This window comes from Saccopteryx bilineata, chromosome 4 (genome assembly GCF_036850765.1).
Source record: "Saccopteryx bilineata isolate mSacBil1 chromosome 4, mSacBil1_pri_phased_curated, whole genome shotgun sequence".
NCBI lineage: Eukaryota > Metazoa > Chordata > Mammalia > Chiroptera > Emballonuridae > Saccopteryx > Saccopteryx bilineata.
Genome location: NC_089493.1, coordinates 265,991,587 through 266,013,565, shown reverse-complemented (window position 1 = coordinate 266,013,565; position 21,979 = coordinate 265,991,587). Strand labels below are relative to the sequence as shown.

The 21,979-nt window shown below is 47.7% G+C and overlaps 1 protein-coding gene and 1 long non-coding RNA gene across 3 annotated transcripts; one reads left to right on the top strand and one right to left on the bottom strand.

The window, feature by feature from the left end:
• Positions 1–703: 703 nt before the first annotated feature.
• On the top strand, positions 704–10,551 carry TRIM50 (tripartite motif containing 50). 2 transcript variants are annotated; one of them, XM_066274558.1, is made up of 7 exons: positions 704–823; positions 1,523–1,933; positions 5,448–5,543; positions 6,452–6,682; positions 6,807–6,826; positions 7,854–7,978; positions 8,781–10,551. In XM_066274558.1, the coding sequence occupies exons 1-7, from the start codon at positions 713–715 to the stop codon at positions 9,368–9,370; spliced, it is 1,584 nt and encodes a 527-aa protein (XP_066130655.1). In that variant the 5' UTR covers positions 704–712; the 3' UTR covers positions 9,371–10,551. The 2 variants fall into 2 exon arrangements, with proteins under 2 accessions (XP_066130655.1, XP_066130654.1); XM_066274557.1 differs by having other exon boundaries at positions 6,804–6,826.
• Positions 10,552–18,354: 7,803 nt separating this feature from the next.
• Positions 18,355–21,951, bottom strand: LOC136334418 (uncharacterized). The gene is made up of 3 exons (XR_010731153.1): positions 21,878–21,951; positions 18,824–21,679; positions 18,355–18,711 (listed from the first exon to the last, which is right to left on the bottom strand). It is a non-coding gene; the product is annotated as an uncharacterized lncRNA (long non-coding RNA).
• Between the last annotated feature and the right edge of the window lie 28 nt (positions 21,952–21,979).

The following is a 21,979-nucleotide window of genomic DNA, read 5'->3' as shown; positions in this document are numbered from 1 at the left end:
ATAGAGAAAGAGAGAGAGAGAAGGGGGTGGAGGAGCAGGAAGCATCAACTCCCATATATGCCTTGACCAGGCAAGCTTAGGGTTTTGAACCAGTGATCTCAGTGTTCCAGGTCGATGCTCGATCTACTGCGCCACCACAAGTCAGGTCATATAAAAAGTTCTTAATGTGATAATATTGAATAAAGAAATTAGACACAAAAGAGTACATACTCTGTGATTCTATTCATTTGAAATTCAAAACCAGACCACATTAATCTACAGAAATATAAGTCATGAGATTTGCTCTCCTTGTTACGGATCCTGACTGGGGGACAGCATGAGGGAGGCTTCCTCGTACTAGAAATGTTCTGTATCTTGATCTTGAGAATGTGTAAATAGAACGTGTACATTAAATATGTGGTTTAAGATTTGTGCACTTTTTAGAAGATATAATCCAATTTTAAAAATCAAAGTAAATAAAATTAACTTTTAAAAAGAGAGAGATTCAGAAAGATTGTGTCAAAGCATAAGTTCATTCCCTTTTGGGGTTTGTAAGGTGTGCATGGGTACCCAGTCGGACTCCACCCCTTCCCCTTGCCTGGCCAAAGCAAGTACCTACATGTTACAGTTATCAGAGCCGGTCCAGCAGAGGCTGCCGCCCCCAGTCCCGTGATGTGGCCCGGTTTCCACTTGATTCTGGGTGACCTTGAGGACATGGGGGTGTTGCTGGGAAATGGGAGGAGGAAAGGGGAAGAGATTAGGTAGTGGAGCAGGCATTCAGCTGCAGTTCCCAGGTCTCTGCTCCTGCTGTTCCATCCTGGGGAGAAGAGGCCAAGCCCATCAGGTCAGTGATGCTGGTTTGAGGCCCCAGAGGGAAGTTCATTGGACCCTAAGAAGCCAGATAGCTCCATGTGGGGCGCTTCCTGGGTCTGCTGCCTAATTCTAGCTCGGTGCTTCTCCTTTCTCAGTTCTCAAAGGGGAACAGGGTGGGAGATTAAGCTATAACTCTCCTAAATCCCAGACTTTTCAGAACAATGTTGTTCTAAGACAACTCTCTGCTTTAGAACAATCTGGCAGTGTCTATTGTAAATGTAGATTTCTGGGTCTCCATGGAGATGTGTGAAGCGGTGACTCAGGAATCTTTGTTATAACTGTGATTCCAACACTTGATTGCTAGTTTGAACACTCATCTAGAAGGAAGAAACTTTGCTTGTTTTTGCTGCCCCGTTCTAGGTCAGGATGCCTGCTGAGGCTGGAGTTTGCATTATCTGTGTCATTGCAAATGATATTAGAGATGACCCCTTTCAAGTTTACCTCCAAATCTGAGTTAAAATGTAGAATCATGTATCTCGAAGTGAACATTTTTTTTTTTCATTTAACTCGTTTTTTTAAAAGATGGGAAAGAGGCCCGAGGTCATAGGGGGTCAGGACTGGAATCCAGGACTGCTGTCTGTAAGGCCCTCTATTTCCAGAGGTTCTTTCCATGTGAATGTGGGCAAAGGGAGTGGCAGCAGCAGGCTCAGGAAGACGTCCTGTGTTACAGCCTGCACCGTGGTTGGCCTGGAGGGTGAGCATGGCCGAGCTGGAGGACCACCTTCAGTGCCCCATCTGCCTTGAGGTCTTCAAAGAGCCCCTAATGCTGCAGTGCGGCCACTCCTACTGCAAAGGCTGCTTAGTGTCCCTGTCCTGTCACCTGGATTCCGAGCTGCGTTGCCCTGTGTGCCGGCAGGAAGTGGATGGCAGCAGCTCACCACCCAATATCTCCCTGGCACGAGTGATCGATGCCCTGCGGCTCCCTGGGAACCTGGAGCCTAAGATCTGCACGCACCATCGGGACCCGCTCAGCCTCTTCTGTGAAAAGGACCAGGAGCTCATCTGTGGCCTCTGTGGCCTTCTGGGCTCCCACCAGCACCATCAGGTCACACCTGTGTCTACCGTCTACAGCCGCATGAAGGTGGGTAGCAAGGCTGCTGGAGGACGGGGAGCCAGGCCACCTGGGGCCCACACAGCCCAGCTCCTGCGCTCTCTGGCACCATCACCCAGCACAGAAGGGTCCTGGGACAGGACTTGAGTTCTCTCCGGGGCCCTGGAGCGGAACTCGGGAACTTTCATTCTTAGTTCTGAGCAGGTGCTGGGGATTACAGTGGAATGCGAGGTGGAGAGTGCCTCGCATCACGTGCAAGCCCTTCCCCCGCTTTATTTTTCTTTGCAGCGTTTCTTGAGTGATCCTGGGACTGCACTCTCAGGTACATGAGGACAGGAACTTTATTTTCTTCCTTGGGTTTTTTTTGTGCTTGGAGCCCTGCCTGGCATAGTAAATACTCAAAATGTATTTGTGGAATCAATGGATTCCTGCCCTTCCGGACCTTGGTCTCAGGTCTAGGAGATCATAATTTAAGATAAGTAATACTAATAATGATACCATTTTAGGTTAGTTAATATGCTGACCTAAGGTTTATGAAGGGTGGGGTTGTTATTGTATTTTACAAATTAGGAAACTGAGGCTCCGAGAAGGTAAGGGTCTTACCCCAGGTGACACGGCTTGTCAGTGGCAGAGGTAATACTCAAACCAAGGCCAGTTTTCTTTCCACTGACAACAGATAGAGAAAGGGCAGGAAGGGCCCTTGGAATGGCCTGGTATTTGAGGGGAAGGGGGCATAAAGGTTAAGAATGACAAAATTACAAGTGAGGAGCCAGGAAAAGGAAAAACAAGATCTGCAGACGGAGGGGCCCTCTGTACGTTGTTCCCAGGGTCTCCTGGCTGAGTGCTCTGGGCAGCATTTCTGTGCTCCTTCAATCCTGGGAAACAAGTAAGATAACGAGCACAGGGCCGGCCAGGTCATCCACCAGCCCCTCCTCTCCACAGCTGAATCTGTGCGAGTGTCCATGGCACAGTAGTGGGGAAGAGGGTCACCCTACCCTGAGCTCACAGTCTGGGGGAGCGACAGAGAGTCCTGTGTGTCAGGTGCTGCTGTCAGAGTTAAGTACAGTCTCCAGGTGACATTACTGGCACATGGCTGCTACGTGGTCTTGGGTGGTCAGGGAAGGCTCTACTGGAGGGAGAAAGACTGCTAAGCCAAGACTCAAACCACCAGGAGGATTTGATAGAAAAAGAAGGGAAGGGAAAGTCATCCAAGTATAAGGACAGCATGTGCAAAAGACCAGGAGACAAACAGCATGGTACAGTTGAGGATTTATAAGTCATTCTATAAGGTCTACCGGAACGTTCTGTCCGTTTCTATCACAACAAGTTTCGACATGTAAGCACATGTTTATTTGGCGCATGTGTGCCTCTCTATTTTTATCATTTAATGTATACATACTGACGTAGCAAATTAACTAAAACAAAGTTGATTCACATTAGTCTTATGTGTGAAGCGATAGTGTACCTATGGCTACTGATAAAGTTCATTTATGCCACTGTATTGTATATGAATTTCAACAAGGAAGAAATGCTACAGAAGCATGTAGAAATTTATTGAAAGTGTTTGGTGAAGGTACAGTTTCTGATAGGACATGCAGAAGATGGTTCGAAAAATTTGAAACAGGTGATTTCGACCTTTCTGATAAGCCACATTCTGGGTGACCATCTTTGATCGATGATGATGTTGTTAAGATCATGTTGGAACAAGATCCTTTTCTGACAACATCGGAGATCGCAGAAAGGCTTAATTCAGCTCAGCAAACCATTTCAGACCATATTCGGAAGATAGGATTGGTGTGGAAATATATTATTTAATAAAGTTTATTGACGGTGAGAAAAATTTGTATTTTGTTTTATTCCAAAAATGGACAGAATTTTCCGGTAGACCTTATATTAAGCTAAAGGAAGAATGAGGTAGGCAGGGGCTGGGTCATGGAAAAACCTGTATGACATGTGCTGATATTTGTAGTTTATTCAGAGAACTATGGTTGTACAGGGGTGGGCACTGGAGGTTTTTAAGCTGATTTGTGATGTATTCCTATCCATCTGCCGAAGGGGTAGATTGGAGAGTGAGGCTAGGGATAAGAGATTGGGAGTAGGAGTCTGCAGAGTGGTAAGGGAAGAAACTGATGGGGCCCCAAGGAGTACCAACGTGTAAAGTTTGGGTAGAGTGAGAACCTCAAAAGGGGATGGAAAGAGTCAACAGAGGGAGCAGGAACACTGGCTAAATGTGGCCTCCTGGAATGCAGAGGAGCAGAGCGTTTCATCAAGAACAGGATCAGTTGTGTGAAATGTCTGCTGGGGGTTGAAAAGCCTGTCAGCTTTTCAACAGGGTTGAAGAATGGGTTACCTTGGCAAGAGTAGTTTTAGAGGAGTGTGGAAGGAGGAAGCCCAACAGCAAGGCAATGAAATTGAGCCCACACTTTATTCACAGACAGCTGCTCAGGAGAGAAGGAGACACTGGGAACTTGCTCATCATTTCTGGCAAGGAGCCGGGGCCCTTGGTCCTGGTTCCAGATATGGTTCTTTTTGGATTCCCAAGATTCTTCTCTGTGATATGACTAAACTACATTTTATCAGATCCCTGTAATGCATTCCTGTCTTCTCCTATTGATTGAGATCTTGAGATGCTTTATTTATTTTCATAATTCTGTTTCCTCTCACTGTGGCTCAGTTGCTGAGAAAGAACTAGTCCCATCTCCACCTTATGAGGGTTACACCCTTTGTTGGGCTGCTGTGAGAGCTGATGCCTCCTTATCCAGAGCAAGGACTCTGTGTCCATTTATTCTTCACCCAGGTCCCTTCCTGAAAGGCTCTTGCAGCTGACTTCTCCTTGGGAACTTTCTAAACCCAAGTTGGTACACTCCATGGGCATAAAACCACAGGGCCCCGGTCAAATAGTGCAGGCTGATGGTGGTCGGTAGTCCTGCTTGGACCCCAAAGGATAGGTCAAATTTGGGGCCAGGGCAGCCTAGGAGAAGTGAGTTTACTTCATCCTTGGGAGGGGGCAAATCTAGTCTGGGTCCAAGACTGCTGTGGATGGATTCAGATCTTTAAAGAGTTTGGAGACTCACCAGGTGCAACCTGGGCCACCACATGCATCATGGCCTCACTTGGGGACAGTACTTTTGTAATGACTCTTGACCTCCTGGTGACTAATAAGAGTTCACTTGGTGGGTACCCTACAGGCAGCGTTCCATGCAAGGAATATTGGCTTCAGACTGGCAATCACCTCTCTTGGATGTTGTGTGGTGACATCAGGTGGCTGTAACATTTAGCACTTTCTCCATCTCTTGGAGAGGGATGACTTGGGATTCCTCTTCTACCTGGGCAGTTCCTACCATCAGTGCGGAATATTCTTGAATAATCTTAACTATTTTGAGGTCAAGGGCACATAAGTAGCTCTGGTGCCTATCCTGGTTCCACCGAGAGCACTAGTGGCCATTGGGATGCTCCCTAGATATGTGAGGCCCGGGACTGGCCCCAAGAAGTTAAGACGGTAAAGGGGTCAGCCACTCACAGGACCATGGCACGTTGCCTGCAGGAGGAGCTTGCGGCTCTTATCTCTGACCTGGAGCAGGAACAGAAGAAGGTGGATGAACATATCGCCAAGCTGGTGAACAACAAGACCCGGATTGTCGTGAGTGCCCTTTCCCTCTGCCCCTCCTCTGGGACCAGCCCCCTTCCTTTTCCTACAGAGTCCGGTTCTAATTTGTCCTCTACAGGAATCCACGCCTGCCATAGAAAGCCAGAACTCAAAGCATTCCAGGGCAGGGTGGGGAAGGTGCAAATCTTCTCCAGGGAATTCAACCCAGTTGTCGGGACTGTCTCTAAGTTGGCCTGTGTCCCCCATGTCCTTGGGACTGAGATAACCCAGAACCTAAGTCCCAGAGGTAAACAGCCCAAAGTATGGGCATGACTCGCCAGCCCCTGCCTCCTGTGTCTGCTTGACCTTGACAGTCTGTGTGGTGCCTGCTGAGTACCTCACAGCACAGGCTCGGAAAGGCCTGAGGCGCCCCCTGGCTGCCTACTTTGCTCAGTGAGAGGCCCATTAGGGCTGGGAGGATATGGAAACCAGGCCCTGCAGGTGATTGTGAAACGGCAGGGCACACTACCCTGTCAGTCCCCCTCAGCCCTGAGAGGGGGCAGCATCACCTTGCATAGTGAAGACAGAACTCCAGTCATAGGGGAATCCTGGTTATCTCACTCCAAAGCCTGCCCTCCTGGCGCCTTTCAGACTTTTTTCAGTTGTGGAACCCTGTGATAAAGCAAAATCTTACTTGCACACTTAATAGTTGAAACAGGTAAAAGCAGACCCACTGCCTTGAAATGGGACCTGGCCTCTGCCCACCACTGTTGCTCACTCCCATTGTCCCCCATGGGACCTCCAAGTGCAGTGTAAATGCCTGGGCAGGACTCAGCCCTGGGACTCAGGTACCGGGACCAGCCCAGTGAGGAAGGCTCAAGCTGCCAGGTCTCTGGAGACATGGAGGTCAGCCCTCACCACTCCAGTGTGGCTTCGGCCATGACCGGCCCTCTCTGTCCTAGAACGAGTCCGATGTCTTCAGCTGGGTGATCCGCCGTGAGTTCCAGGAGCTGCACCACCTGGTGGACGAGGAGAAGGCCCGCTGCCTGGAAGGGGTGGAAGGTCACACCCGTGGCCTCGTGGCCTCCCTGGACATGCAGCTGGAGCAGGCTCAGGGCACGCGGGAGCGGCTGGTCCAAGCCAAGTGTATGCTGGAGCAGTTTGGTAACAAGAATCACCATGACTTCATCGGCGTAAGTGGACAAGGGAGTGTCCCTCATGCTGAGGCCCCCAGGGCCTCAAGAGCCTCCCCTTTCTAATGGCTTTTGCATAGCCTCTGCCGAGGCCCTAACCTATCTCTCTCTTGTCTTCCAGAAGTACCACTCCATGGTCTCTAGGTAAATAACCTGGGAGCTCTCAGCGTGGGTCTGGTGGTTGTGGGCACAGGCATCTCTTCTCTACTAGTTCCTCCCTTCAGTTTCACTTGTGCCTCAGGAGCAGCTGCCCACATCTGGCTCTGTACCGGGGCCAGGGGAAACAGGTGAAGCCATGTCCCGGCCTTCAGGGCTTTTGCAGACAGTGAACTGTGGTTACCTACTGTGAGTACCTAGGACAATAGAAGGTGACAGAAGCTACAGAAATAACACAGAGGAGGAGGTAACTGTGGGGGGCGATTAGCAAAGACAGTGTATGGGGGGGGGATAGCTGAGAAGAGAGAGGATGGGTTTGCCAGGCAAGCACAGTAATGTGAAAGTATGTGGACTTGGGAGTATTATGAGTCCAGTATTGCTGGGCTGCGAAGTATGACACAGGGTAACACAGGAAATAAACTGGGAGAGGTAGGCAATGACCAGAATGGGAGCTTTGCTCCTGCACTTTGGCTTGTGGAAAGGGATTGGACCCATGTTCTAGTCTCAGTAAGTGAACAATCTGTGTAGGTCCTTCAGCTTTCCTCAGACTCTGTTTATGAGACTTCTTTTCTCAAATTTTCTTTCATCTCAGGGATAAGTTGATTAGGAGCATTGATTTAAACGGACAGAGAATTTGATTGGCTCTGTACCAAGGTCACAAAGTAAAGAGAAGTAGTCTTGAAACATTAGTGTGCATCAGAATCAACAGAGGGCTCATCACTGCGCCCCAGTAATCAGTTTCTGATTCAGCAGGTCTGGGGTGAGACCCAAGAAAATGTGCATTTCTAATAAGCTTCCAAGTGCTGCAGCTGGTCTAGGACCTGTACTTTGAGGACCACAGATGTAGAGTATGTCTCCTTCCAGGAAGGAGGGAGGTCCTCTGAGAGGGGGCTGGAGGGGAGGAAATGATAGCATCTTGAGTGCAGTGTCCTGGGCTGTGGATTGTCTGACGACTTGCACGTGGGTGGGGCACACAATAGGCTGCTTCAGCATCGCTGCCAATTGTTGCCTTCAGAGCAGAGCACCAGCAGGCCCGACCTTTGGAAAGCACGTTCAGCCCCATCTCCTTCAAGCCAGGCCTCCACCAAGCCGACATCAAGCTGACCGTGTGGAAACGGCTCTTCCGCAAGGTTCTGCCAGGTGAGGCCTCACCCCATCCTTGTTCCTGAGGGCTGCTGGTATAAGGTACAGAGAACCAGAAGGGGGGCATGCATAGGCTTGTGGTGAGAGCACAGAAGGGCTGGCTCAACGTCAGCTCCATCTCCTACTAACCAGGGCAATTTGTAAATTTCTGAGCCTCTGTTTTCTAATCTGTATAGAGAGGGTATTAATGCCCACCTTGCTAGGCTGCATATTTATAAATGTATGTGTGTATATATAGTTTAGTGCTTAATAAATGTAGCTGTTACTCTGTTAAAAAATGCTCAAAGATATCTAATTAACTACTTCATTACTGGCATATAAGAGAGCTCAATTAGTAGACCGATTTCATCCAACAAAGATAAAAACAGGGTTTATATCAGTGGTTTTCAACCTCCAGTCTGCTGGGCCGGTGCCTGTCCACAAAAGAGTTAACCACCCTGATGTTAAATTTCTGGTGGACTGGTGGTTGAAAACCACTGGTTTATATCATAGAAAAACAAGGAGAGAAAAAAACATATTCTCTGAACCATGAATGTTGTTTGCACATTTTTTTGTGTGTAAACTGATTAGCTGGCAGCTCGCAGAGGTCAGTTGGGAGTTTGTCCTTGAATAGGCTGCTAGGGTATCGAAGGAAACAACTTCAGTTGTTATGGATTCTCCAAACACCTGTGGAGTATAGCTGTGGGGCACACATGGCAGGCTGTCTCCCCAGTCACCTCCTCCTCAGGCAGCCTCCCCTGGGGCAGGGTCTGCTGCCTTCTGTGTGGCTTGAAAACAGGTCTTCTCTAATCTTTCCTAGCCCCGGAGTCACTCAAGCTGGATCCTGCCACAGCCCACCCTCTCCTGGAGCTCTCCAAGGGCAACACAGTGGTGCAGTGTGGGCTCCTAGCCCAGCGGCGCGCCAGCCAGCCTGAGCGCTTTGACTATAGTACTTGTGTCCTGGCCACCCGGGGCTTCTCCTGTGGTCGCCACTACTGGGAGGTAGTGGTGGGCAGCAAGAGCGATTGGCACCTGGGGGTCATCAAGGGCACAGCCAATCGCAAGGGCAAGCTGAGCAAGTCCCCAGACCATGGCATGTGGCTCATTGGCCTGAAGGAGGGCCGGGTATATGAAGCGTTTGGCTGCCCAAGGGTGCCCCTGCCTGTGGCTGGACACCCCCACCGCATTGGAGTCTATTTGCATTATGAGCAGGGAGAGCTCACCTTCTTCGATGCCGACCGCCAGGATGACCTGCGGCCGCTCTACACATTCCAAGCTGACTTCCAGGGCAAGCTCTACCCCATCCTGGACACGTGCTGGCATGAAAGGGGCAGCAACTCACTGCCCATGGTGCTGCCCCCACCCAGCGGGCCCAGCCACCTCACCCCTCCACAGCCCACCAAACGGTAGGGGTGCCCACAGGCCTTCCCAAGTGGGCACGGGGACTTGAGGGGTTCTGCTGGGTACAGCAAGCAGAGGTTACATCTTTACTGTGTCCCTAGAGACATTAAGTGATAAGGAGAAGAGGGTCACAGTCCCTTCCCCACCAGCCAGAGTGTGTTTATTAGCTCACTGTCAGGTAATTAGCCTGCTTCTCAACTAGCAAAACTAGGCCTTGGTGCCGTGGGCTTCCCTGGTCCCTCCTAACCATGCTTGTTGCTTATTCTTCCAACTGAGGGTGGAAACATTCCCATCCATAATTTTTCATTATTGTGAACTTAACATAACTTTAAGGACAATAAATTTAATATTATTTCTTTTCTCTTTAAATGATTTACAAGTATTAATTGCTGTACAGAACTGTACAAAGCTTGCTTCCACCCACTGCCCACTGGTCTGTGGTTAGTCTCACATCAACCACTCCATTACTGCTCTATCCCTAAAGACCTTTCCTGACTTTCCTCTCCGTTAAATGAGATGGAAAAGACACCACTTTAAAGCAGAAGCAAGCAGGGGCCAGACAGGGGCACAGCCCATCTGTGAAAGCTGCCACGCACGTGAAGGTGGGCCCAGAGCCCATGTCTGTTCATGGTGAGCCTGCCCCTGGCCACAGCTAATGGTGTCCATCCCAGACCAAGGCTGGGACAGCTTAATTCCCTCCCAAGAGTCTGAAAATTAGAAGAGAAAGAATGGTTGGGACCCAGTCATGTAAGACTTGGTGCTTTAGAGAGCTCCTCAGCCTTGTGCAGCTGAGGTCTGTAAAGCCACCGAGAGCCTTCCATGGCGAAGAGCTCCACACTGGTCCCCTGGCATGTATCCACATAGGCCACGTGGGCAAAGGTTTGACTGACAGCCTGAGTGACCCTCCAGCAACAGGAGAGGATGGGAGGCTTGCTACCTCAAGGCCAGGTGTACCCACCTCCTTGTCCCACGGAAGACTGTCAGAAGGCATCAGCTCCTAGGCTCTCTGATAGAGTGAGGCTTTCTCCCTCCAGAGCTGCAGACTGTGAGACAGGTTAGCTGCAGTTAGAACAGGCTCCTCAGCAATGGGAGACCCACGACTCATGCTGCAGTCATCAGTCCCTTGCTTTCCACATTATCCTTTTTGGTGTATTCAACAAGGACCACGTGGACCTGGCACCTTTGGCTAATCTTCCTTCTGTCTATGTAAGCAATAAACTGTCTGAATCAAATTGTGCTTGTTTTATGTTTACTGGCTGAATCTGTCAGACCTTGGCTTTGGTGGTTGTGTGCTTGGCACAATTCAGACCTGGTTTTTGGTTATGCAGCAATTCCTTCAAACCCAGGACTGAGCTGAAGAGTGTCTCCCTTCTCTCTCCACTCTCCACCCTTCTTCATCCTGCTCTGTGTCCTGGGAGGCTGGCCCTGATGGAACGCAAAGCAGAGTCTGGATTCCTGATGGGTTCAGCTGATGGGAGGGACTGGCAAGAGATCCAAGGACAGGAGAGGGAGTTTGAGGTCTTCATTTTCCTGGTTTCCTGCCTACTGGGCTATGGGTTGGCAGCTTCCCTCTACTTCAGACTCCCAGCAGGTGACCCTCTCCTCTGTTACTGTTCCCTTATTCCTCAGGCCTGGCGGTGAGCAGTGCTGCTGCTGGCCCTGAGGACTGCACCGTCCCCTGGAAGGCCCTTTAACTCTGACCAGTCCCTTGTTGTTAACGTCCTCAACTACTTTTGTTCTTCTGTGTGTACCTTCCTCTCTCCAGCCAGACTCTAACAGACACAAGGGCATACTTCTGCACCCATTTAATAAATTCTGGTTGGCTAGCCACTTAGTGTTTGCAACCAAAATATTTTTTGAAAAATTTAAAAAAAAAAGTAAATCAAGGACATTCTCTTATATAACCATAATGTAAATGTGTCAAAATCAGGAAATTAACATTGATAAAAAGTTATCCAACCCACAGACATGAACAGATTTGACCCCTTGTCCTATGTGTCCTCTGTAGTAAGGGTATTTCATTCAGGTCCTGGAGCCAGTCCAAGATCACCGGTGACATTTTAGTTGTCTCGTTAGCCTGCCTTCAACTAGTTCAGCCTTAAGTCTTTCTCTGTCCTCTCTACTTTGACATTCTGAAGAGATGGGGCCAGTTATTTTATAGAATGTCTCGGTTTGGTTTCCTCTGCTACTTCATTCGCTGCAGGTTGTGCAGAGAAGGCAGGAATACCCCAGAAGTGATGCTATGCTCTTCTCGTTGATCCTGCCAGATGCAGGAGACTGACCTGTTCCCATATTGGTGATGACAGCTTTGATTACCAAGTCCTGGACATGTCCTCCAACTTTCTCTACTGTCAGGTTACTGTTTTCCCCTTTGTAATAAATAACTGACCTGTGGGGGGATTATTTGAAGTTATGTGAATATCTTGTTCCTTATAATCCTTGATGGTTCTTACCCGAATGAAATTACTATAATGAATGCCAGAGAGTGATTTTAAAAGTCTATAATTCCTTCTGCATTTATTATTTAACATTTTACTCTAAGGCCTTTTCTTCTCCCTTATTGACCTGTCAATATGGATCCATGGATTCTGACTTGATTCAATGGGTTATAATCCATCACTATCATTACTTACTTGGATGCTCAGATGGTCCCAGATTTGGCCAGTGGGAGCTCCTTCAGGCTGGCTCCTGTGCCTGCCGTTCCCTGAGCACATTCTTACGTCTGGTACGAGATGGTCCAGGTTTACTCTCCCAGCCCCAGACTCAGCCATTTTGCTTTTAGTGGGGAGTGATATTAGAACCCAAGATCTGGAAGCTAAGTGTGCTCACTGCCACTGAGGTGTCATCACAGAAACCAGAGGACAGACGGGAAGAGAGCCATTTCATATCATTCTTGCCTTTCACCATTTTACATTTGTAGCTTCTTTCTCTCCCTGTGAAAAGCCTGCCTCCAACATCCATATATTTACTCCTTTGCTCAATTCTACACTGTACATAAACTTGTTTCAGAATTACTTCACCACAGCACTATTAACAATAAACCAGGCCCTGGCCAGTTGGCTCAGCGGTAGAGCGTCGGCCTGGTGTGCGGGGGACCTGGGTTCGATTCCTGGCCAGGGCACATAGGAGAAGCGCCCATTTACTTCTCCACCCCCACCCCCTCCTTCCTCTCTGTCTCTCTCTTCCCCTCCCGCAGCCAAGGCTCCATTGGAGCAAAGATGGCCCGGGCGCTGGGGATGGCTCCTTGGCCTCTACCCCAGTCGCTAGAGTGGCTCTGGTCGCGGCAGAGCGACCCCCCGGAGGGGCAGAGCATCGCCCCCTGGTGAGCAGAGCATCGCCCCTTGTGGGCATGCCGGGTGGATCCCGGTCGGGCGCATGCGGGAGTCTGTCTGACTGTCTCTCCCCGTTTCCAGCTTCAGGAAAAAACAAACAAACAATAAAAACAATAAACCTACTGCCTGACCTGTGGTGGCACAGTGGACGGAGCGTTGGCCTGGGATGCTGATGTTGCCAGTTCAAAACTCTGAGCTTGCCCAGTCAAGGCACATATGAGAAGCAACTACTGAGTTGATGCTTCCTGCTCCTCCCCACCCTCTCTCTTTCCTCTAAATCAATAAATAAAATCTTTTTTAAAAAACCCACTAACATATTAAGTCAAATTTAAGTTTTCTTTATAGTTCTTTTGGACTTTTTATTTTCAGATGGGGAGGAGTGAATGTACTGTAGCTAAAAGTTACTTGGATACCTTTCCCATTTTCTTAATATGGTTGTTACCCATTTAGTATATAGTTAAGTTTATCTGTTTCTGTTTGTTTCCAACTTTGAAGTAAAAAAAAAAAATTCTTGTTGATTTCACTTTTTGCATTTTAATTGAGGTGTCTGAGTGTGGGTCTCTTTGGGTTCATCTTGTTTGGGACTCTGTGTTTACTGGACCTGGAAGTCTGTTTTCTTCACCAGGGTGGAGAAATTATCAGCCATTCTTTCTTTTCCTTTTTTTAAAATATTTTATTTATTCATTTTATCGAGAGAGGAAGGGAGGGAGCCAAAAGTTATCAATTTATAGTTGCTGCATTATCACTTTAGTTGTTCATTACCTGCTTGTTGTATGTGCCTTGACTGGGCAAGCCCACAGCTTCGAACCAGCAACCCTAGCGTTCCTTAGCATTCCAGGTTGACATTCTAGCCACTGCACCACCACCGACCAGGCATTTATTTATTTATTTATTTATTTTTACAGAGACAAAGGGTCAGAGAGAGGGATAGATAGGGACAGACAGGAACAGAGAGAGATGAGAAGCATAAATCATTAGTTTTTCGTTGCGACACCTTAGTTGTTCATTGATTGCTTTCTCATGTGTGCGTTGACCGTGAGCCTTCAGCAGACTAACCCCTTGCTCGAGCCAGCGACCTGGGGTCCAAGCTGGTGAGCTTTGCTCAAACCAGATGAGCCCACGCTCAAGCTGGTGACCTTGGAGTCTTGAACCTTGGTCCTCCGCATCCCAGTCCGATGCTCTACCCACTGTGCCACCACCTGGTCAGGTCCATTATTTCTTTTTTTTTTTTAATTTTTTTATTTTTTTTACAAGGACAGAGAGAGAGAGAGAGGATCAGAGAGGGATAGGTAGGGTCAGACAGACAGGAATGGAGAGAGATGAGAAGCATCAATCATCAGTTTCTCGTTGCGACACCTTAGTTGTTCATTGATTGCTTTCTCGTATGTGCCTTGACCGTGAGCTTTCAGCAGACCAAGTAACCCCTTGCTTGAGCCAGCAACCTTGGGTCCAAGCTGGTGAGCTTTTTGCTCAAGCCAGATGAGCCCTGCTCAAGCTGGCGACCTTGGGTCTGGAACCTGGGTCCTCTGCATCCCAGTCCAACGCTCTATCCACTGTGCCACCACCTGATCAGGTCCATTATTTCTTTAAATAGATTTTCTACCTCTTTCTCTCTTCTCCTTCTGGGACGCCTATGATTTGAATATTGTTTCTCTTAAGGTTGTTCCAGAGGTCCCTTAAACTATTCTCATTTTTTGTAATTCCTTTCACTTTTTTTGATGTTCCAATTGGATGTTTTCTGCTTTGTCTTCTAAATTGCTGATTGGATTCTCTGCCTCATTTAATTGTTGATTCCATCCATCTCATATATTCTTCATTTCTGACTGGTTCTTTTTTTTATGTTTTCTATCTCTCTGTTGAAATTCTTACTGAGCTCATTGAGCATCTTTATAACCAATGTTTTTTTTTTGTTTTTGGGTTTTTTTTGTATTTTTCTGAAGCTGGAAACAGGGAGAGATAGTCAGACAGACTCCCACATGCGCCCAACCGGGATCCACCCGGCACGCCCACCAGGGGGTGATGCTCTGCCTCTCCGGGGCGTCGCTCTGTTGCAACCAGAGCCACTCCAGCGCCTGGGGCAGAGGCCAAGGAGCCATCCCCAGCGCCTGGGCCATCTTTGCTCCAATGGAGCCTCGCTGCAGGAGGGGAAGAGAGAGACAGAGAGGAAGGAGAGGGGGAGGGGTGGAGAAGCAGATGGGCGCTTCTCCTGTGTACCCTGGCCGGGAATCGAACCCGGGACTTCTGCACGCCAGGCCGACGCTCTACCACTGAGCCAACCGGCCAGGGCCTATAACCAATGTTTTGAACTCTTTATCTGATAGATTGCTTGTCTCTGTTTCACTTAGTTTTTTTTCTTCTGGGGTTTTATCGTTTGGAATGTATTTTTCTGTCTGCTCATTTTGGCTGTCTCTCTGTGTTTGTTGCTATGAATTAGGCAAAACAGCAACCTTTCCTGGTCTTGAAAGAGTGACCTTGGATAGGAGCCACTCCTCTGTAAACTGCGTGCCAGGTGTCTTTGGCAGGTCAACTGGAGTATGCACAGGCCACAGAGAGTCCAGGGATGGGGGAAGCCAAGGCTTACCAGGGCTTGGAGCTAAAGCTGGATCAGGTGTGAGCTGTTGAGATTCCCAGAGGCAAGCTGCTGGGGCTATAGCTGAAGTGGGTCTGGTTTTCAGGAAGCCCCTGGGATAAGCCTCCCCCCCCCTTCCCCAAGCCACACGGGAAGGAGTTATAGCTAGGGCAGTGTGAGCTGAGGGGATTCCTGGGGGCAAGTCACTCAGCTGGAAGCTAGAGCAGTCTCCAGGGAAACCTGTTTCTGTGTGGTCTCCCATGTTTGCTATGCAGAAGCTCTTAAGTCAACTCTCAGTTCTTCAGGAATTTCTCTCTCTGAAAGTGTCAATTCGATGTGTGCCTGGGAGGAGGTGATTTCGGGGTCTTCCTATGCTGCCATCTTGGGCCAGAAGCCTGCAACCAAAAGAGCTTGACAGATACACATGCAGTATGGAGAAGGCAGAGGAAAAAGCAGTTCGTTCTTACTGTGGAGTTAGCATTTAAACATAAAGAAGTGGGATGCAGGTAGAGAGGAGCCTTTGGGGTTTAGGTCCACGGAGGGATGCTGAAGCTGGAGCTAGAAGGTGGGGGCTGGAAAAGGGAGAGTCACTGATGCTACTCTAGTGTATACGTTATAACTATGTTCTGTAGTAATGACAGTGTTGAGGTGGGTGAGTCTCCCGGGAGGGGGGGAATGGCAGAATGGTAGAAGGGAGGCCAGAAGATGCAATATCAGAACCTAAAGAGCAGCTTACAAAAAGCTGCCAAGAAAACAGAAATGATCAGAGAAATGGGAGGGTAGGCCAGCATGAGAGGCCATGGAAGCCAAAGCTTTACAACAAAGACAGTGTACGCAGCAGTGCCACGAAACCACACATCTGGCTGGAAAAGCCTGAGGAATATTAGGAAATTCTCTTCTTTTTTTTTGTATTTTTCTGAAGTTGGAAACGGGGAGGCAGTCAGACAAGACTCCCGCATGAGCCCGACCGGGATCCACCCGGCACGCCCACCAGGGGGCGATGCTCTGCCCATCTGGGGCGTTGCTCTGTTGCAACCAGAGCCATTCTAGCGCCTGAGGCAGAGGCCATAGAGCCATCCTCAGTGCCCGGGCCATCTTTGCTCCAATGGAGCCTTGGCTGCGGGAGGGGAAGAGAGAGAGAGGAAGGAGAGGGGGAGGGGTGGAGAAACAGATGGGCGCTTCCCCTGTGTGCCCTGGCCGGGAATCAAACCCGGGGCTCCTGCACACCAGGCCGATGCTCTACCACTGAGCCAACCGGCCAGGGCTATTAAGGAAATTCTTTATGGCCTTGGAGGGAGTCATCTCAGTGGAGTGGGGTGGAAGACCTATTGCAGGGAGTTCAGTATCAGCATGTGATGAAGAAGCAAAGGCAATGAGTGCTGGTTCTTCTTTTTAAAAGTTTAACGGGAAGGAGACCTTTGCACCAGTGCAGGAGAAGATGGAGTCTGAATCTTGTGGGTGGGCCCAAAAACCTCTGCTCTAAACAGGTACTAGGCCTGGAACAAATTGCAAGAGGGGGAAATCCTCTCTCTGACCCCAAGATTTTCAAGCATGTGCTGCTGGCCTTACAGTGAACACAGAGAGATGCTTTATAAAGGAGTCTTAACCAAGAGCAGCACTGTTCAAAGTATGTCCATGGGCTAGTGCCAGTCTGTGATATGAGTGCAGAAACAAAGAGGTATTTAGAAAAACATGCCAATTTGACCGACATATCATGTTTGTTGCAGCTAATAAAAAAAGGGGTGATATTTGGTAAGTAAAAAAATAAATAGCCTGACCAGGCAGTGGCGCAGTGGATAGAGCATTGGACTGGGATGCGGAAGGACCCAGGTTCGAGACCCCGAGGTTGCCAGCTTGAACGCGGGCTCATCTGGCTTGAGCAAAGCTCACCAGCGTGGACCCAAGGTCGATGGCTCCAGCAAGGAGTTACTCAGTCTGCTGAAGGCCCCCTGTCAAGGCACATATGAGAAAGCAATCAATGAACAACTAAGGTGTTGCAACGAAAAACTGATGATTGATGCTTCTCATTTCTCTCTGTTCCTGTCTGTCTGTCCCTATCTATCCCTCTCTCTGACTCTCTCTCTGTCTCTGTAAAAAATAATAATAAAAAAATAAATAAATAAATAAAGTTTAACAGGCCTGCCCAGGTGGTGATGCAGTGGATATAGGGTTAACCTGGGACACTGAGGACACAGGCTCAAAACCCCGAGGTTGCCAGCTTGAGCATGGGCTCACTGGCTTGAGTGTGGGATCACAGACGTGACCCTATGATCGCTGACTTGAGCCCAAAGGTCACTGGCTTGAAACCCAAAGTCACTGGCTCAGCTGGAGATCCTCCTGGTCAAGGCATGTATGAGAAAGGAATCAATGAACAACTAAAGCGCCGCAACTATGAGTTGATGCTTCTCATCTTTCTCCCTTCTTTTCTGTCTGTCCCTCTCTCTCTAAAAAAAGTTTGATGGTAAAAAAGAGACTAGGTCACGAGTTTGAGAGAAGGTGAGATTAAGAGAAGGCATTTTTAGGATAGTGGAGACACTAAAACAGACCTATAGAACAGTGCTATCCAATAGAAATATACAATGCACACATGGAAGTTTAAGTTTTCTAATTGTCCCAATTGAAAAATTGAAAGAAACAAGTCACCTCGTGCCCAGATCTTGCTTTCTAATACCACTCTCTAATGGTATTAGAAAAAAGGAACCAGGGGCTCCTTGATTCTAAGACTAGGTCAGGAAATACACAAGATGAGTTTTGAGTATCCTGTAGGGCCAGAAGGCAAGGAAGTGCTAAAAAAAAACCCCGCAAAAAACACACAAACATACAAAACCCCTACAATTATAGGAGTTTGTCAAAGGATGTAGCCACTCCAAGTGGCCAAAACAGGATAATTTGAACAACAAAATATAGTACTGGACTAGAACCTAAAGTATAAAATAAATATCCAAGAATTGATACTGATATAAAAATGATTAATTAAATAAATAGGGTGGAAGAGACAAATCTGTATAGAATTCCAAATAATTTATTTAGCTACTCCATCCCCAAGGAGGGGGGACATAACCGCCAACCCCTTCGAAGTATGGACTGTGCATAGTGACTTCTTTCCAGGGAGGACAGTGTTATAAGTAGGCTTTACAGTGGAGAAACTTGACAAATACTACCTCCACCAGGTGATCGAGGTCAACATCCACAATGTCGTGTTGATACTATGTGTCCTTGATGTGATGAGAATGGCCCTCTACATGGGGTCTTTCCACAAAAACCCATAACCCTTGTCTAATCATGAGAAAAACAGCAGACAATTCCAACAGAAGGATACTCTACAAACACTGACCAGTTCTCCTCAATACCATCAGGGTCTTCAAAACAAAGTCTAAGAAACTGTCACATCCAAAACAAGCCTAATGAGACATAACAACTGAATGTAATGTGGTATCTTAGATGAGATTCTGGGACAAAAAAAAAAAAAAAAAAGACATTGGTTAAAAACTAAAGAAATCTGGATAAATTGTGGACTTACATCAATTATGGATTTGTATGGTACACCTGTTACCCACTCACCTGGGGGATTGTTTCAGGATAGGTCAACTCCGGCACAATTGGTTTTCCAACACCACATCAATCTGTGCTCCATTTATTCATTCCTTCACCCACTCAAAATATTATATATGTATTAGGTCTTTATTGTGAGAAACACTGGTTGAGGAGTGCTAAGACAGAGAACAGTTTGCCTTCATAGAGCTATTGGGGGTGACAGAATAAATCATAATCACATATGTAATAGGTGCTATAAAGAAATAAAAAGGTGATGTGATTCAATGTGAGGGGGTAAAGGAGTTCCACTAAAAGATCACTTATGAACTAATCTAGAGCTATAGAAGGAGGTGGTGAAATCTTTAAACAACTCAGTAATTATAAGGTAGACTACAGTCAACCCTCTTGCAAAATGCAAAATACTTGACCATGAGCTATTAACATTACAGACTATATAGTGCAATACTCTAGTCCACGGAGTTCTGTTTAGTTGAATGTTAGGTTTATTCAATCAACCTACAGTGTGTCCGTAAAGTCATGGTGCACTTTTGACTGGTCACAGGAAAGCAACAAAAGATGATAGAAATGTGAAATCTGCACCAAATAAAAGGAAAACCCTCCCAGTTTCTGTAGGATGATGTGGCAGCATGTGCGCATGCGCAGATGATGACGTAACACCGTGTATACAGCGGAGCAGCCCACGGCCATGCCAGTCGAGATGTGGACGGTACAGAGGAAAGTTCAGTGTGTTCTGTGGCTCGCTAAATTCAAATCCATGACCAAAGTGCAACGTGAATATCAGCGTGTTTATAACGAAGCGCCACCACATAGGAATAACATTACTCGATGGGGTAAGCAGTTGAAGGAAACCGGCAGTTTGTTGGAGAAACCTGTTCTGGTAGGCCATCAGTCAGTGACGAGTCTGTAGAGGCTATGCGGGATAGCTACCTAAGAAGCCCTAAAAAATCTGTGCGTGAGCCCACATTGAACTGCACTGAATAGGTATGAAACTGGGAGAGTTTTCCTTTTATTTGGTGCAGATTTCACATTTCTATCGTCTTTTGTTGCTTTCCTGTGACTGGTCAAAAGTGCACCATGACTTTACGGACACACTGTATTATGTACCTGTAATAACATGGGTGCTGGGGACACAAGAAACAAATACAATTTGGAAACAAAGTTAGATCCCTTCCTCACATCATGTACCAAACTGAATTTTAAACAGATGAAAGATTTAACAAGAAAAAATGAAGCCATACTGAGTTCTATATTGTAGGAGTGTGAAGGAGTTTCCAAACATGACCCCAAAGGCAGAAACCATTAAAGATTAAAAAAAAAAAAAAAAAAAAAGGCCCTGGATCACTGGCTCAGTGGTAGAGCATTGGCCTGGTGTGTGGATATCCCAGGTTTGATTCCCAGTCAGGGCATACAGAAGAAGCAACCATCTGCTTCTCCACTTTCTCTCTCTCTCTCTTCCCCTCCTGCAGCCATGACTCAACTGGTTCAAGCCAGTTGGCCTCAGGCACTGAGGATGGCTCTATGGCCTCTGCCTCAGATGCTAAAAAATGGCTCTGTTGTTGAGCAATGGAGCAAGGGCCCCAGATGGGCAGAGCCCCCTAGTGGGTTTGCCAGGTGGATACCGGTTGGGGGGGGCATGTGGGAGTCTGTTCTCTGCCTCCCCTCCTCTCACTAAAAAATAAAATAACATAATAAATAAAATAAAATAAATAAAATAGAAGAAGCCTGACCTGTGCTGGTGCAGTACAGAGCATCCACCTGGGGTCACCAGTTTGAAACCCTGGACCCGCTCAAAGCACATTGGAGAAGCAACTACTATTGAGTTGATTATCTCGGCTCCCCCACCACTTTCTCTTTTTTTCTATTTCTCTTCTCTCTCAAAAAGAAAAGAGGCTTAGGCTGTTGGCTCAGTGGATAGAGCCTGAGCCCTGTGTATGAATGTCCCGGGTTTGATTCCCAGGTTTAATTCCTGGTCAGGGCACACAAGAGAAGTGACCATCTGCTTCTCTCCCCTGCCTCTTCCCATTCTCTCCCTCTTCACCGCCTGTAGCTAGTGGCTCCACTGGTTCCAGCATTGGCGGGGCACTGAGAATAGTTCTGTTGGTCTAAGCTGGTCAGCCTCAGGTGCTAAATACAGCTCAGTTGATTCATTGGCTCCAGGCCAGATTGCCACGTGGATCTGGTCCGGGTGCATGCCGGAGTCTGTTTACCCTCCTCTTATTTAACACACACACTAAGGCAACAATAAATGAAAAATATGGCAATACCTAAGACAAGAGTATATAAAGTTAATATATAAAGGGCACTAAGAGAAAGATGGTAATACATGTGAGTGAGAAAGATATTAACATGTTATCATAACAGAAGAAATACACAAGACCAATAAACATATGAAGATATTCAAACTCAATAACGAAACAGCAGTCAAGTTAGCCAGATAGCTGTTGGTTGGAGCATCATCCTGATGCACCAATGTTGTAGGTTTGACCCCTGGTCAGGGCATATGCAAGAATCAATCAACCAATGGGCCCGGGCAGGCTGGCTCATTGGTAGAGCATCAGCCCGAGGTGTGAAAGTCCCAGGTACCATTCCTGGCCAGGGCACACAGAAGTGCCCATCTGCTTCTCCACCCTTCCCCCTCTCCTTTCTCTGTCTCTCTCTTCCCCTCCTGCAGCCAATGTTCCATTGGAGCAAAGTTGGCCCGGGTGCTGAGAATGGCTCCATGGCCTCCACCTCAGGTGCTAGAATGGCTCCTGTTGCAATGGATCAATGCCCCAGATGGGCAGAGCAATCTCCAGACGGGATTGCCGGTGGATCCCAGTCGGGCGCATGCGGGAGTCTGTCTCTCTGCCTTCCCGCTTCTCACTTCAGAAAAATACAAAAAGGAATCAACCAATGAATGCATAAAGTGAATAAAAAAAAATAAAAAAATAAAAGCACAGCAGTAGATACCTATCGTTTGCCTATAAGACCAGCAAAAATTGAAAGAAAAAAGTGAAGACCTGTCAATAAGTGGAGAAGTGCGCTCCCAACGTCCACCTCCCCATGTAAGTGTGAACTCACATTCATCTTCAGAAGCTAGCACGGAACTGGGGATTCCGGTTCGCCCCTCCGAGCCCTTTGGCCGCGGAAGTCTGGGCAGGCAGCGTCGCAAAGCCGCGCACG

Bases quoted from the DNA above. Each gene is read 5' to 3' on its own strand.
- TRIM50 (XM_066274557.1), top strand. From the start codon at position 713: ATGGGAGGAGGAAAGGGGAAGAGATTAGGTAGTGGAGCAGGCATTCAG. The intron at 824-1,522 runs GTCAGTGATGCT...CCTGTGTTACAG, and splicing joins GAAGAGGCCAAGCCCATCAG to CCTGCACCGTGGTTGGCCTG. The intron at 7,979-8,780 runs GTGAGGCCTCAC...AATCTTTCCTAG, and splicing joins CTTCCGCAAGGTTCTGCCAG to CCCCGGAGTCACTCAAGCTG.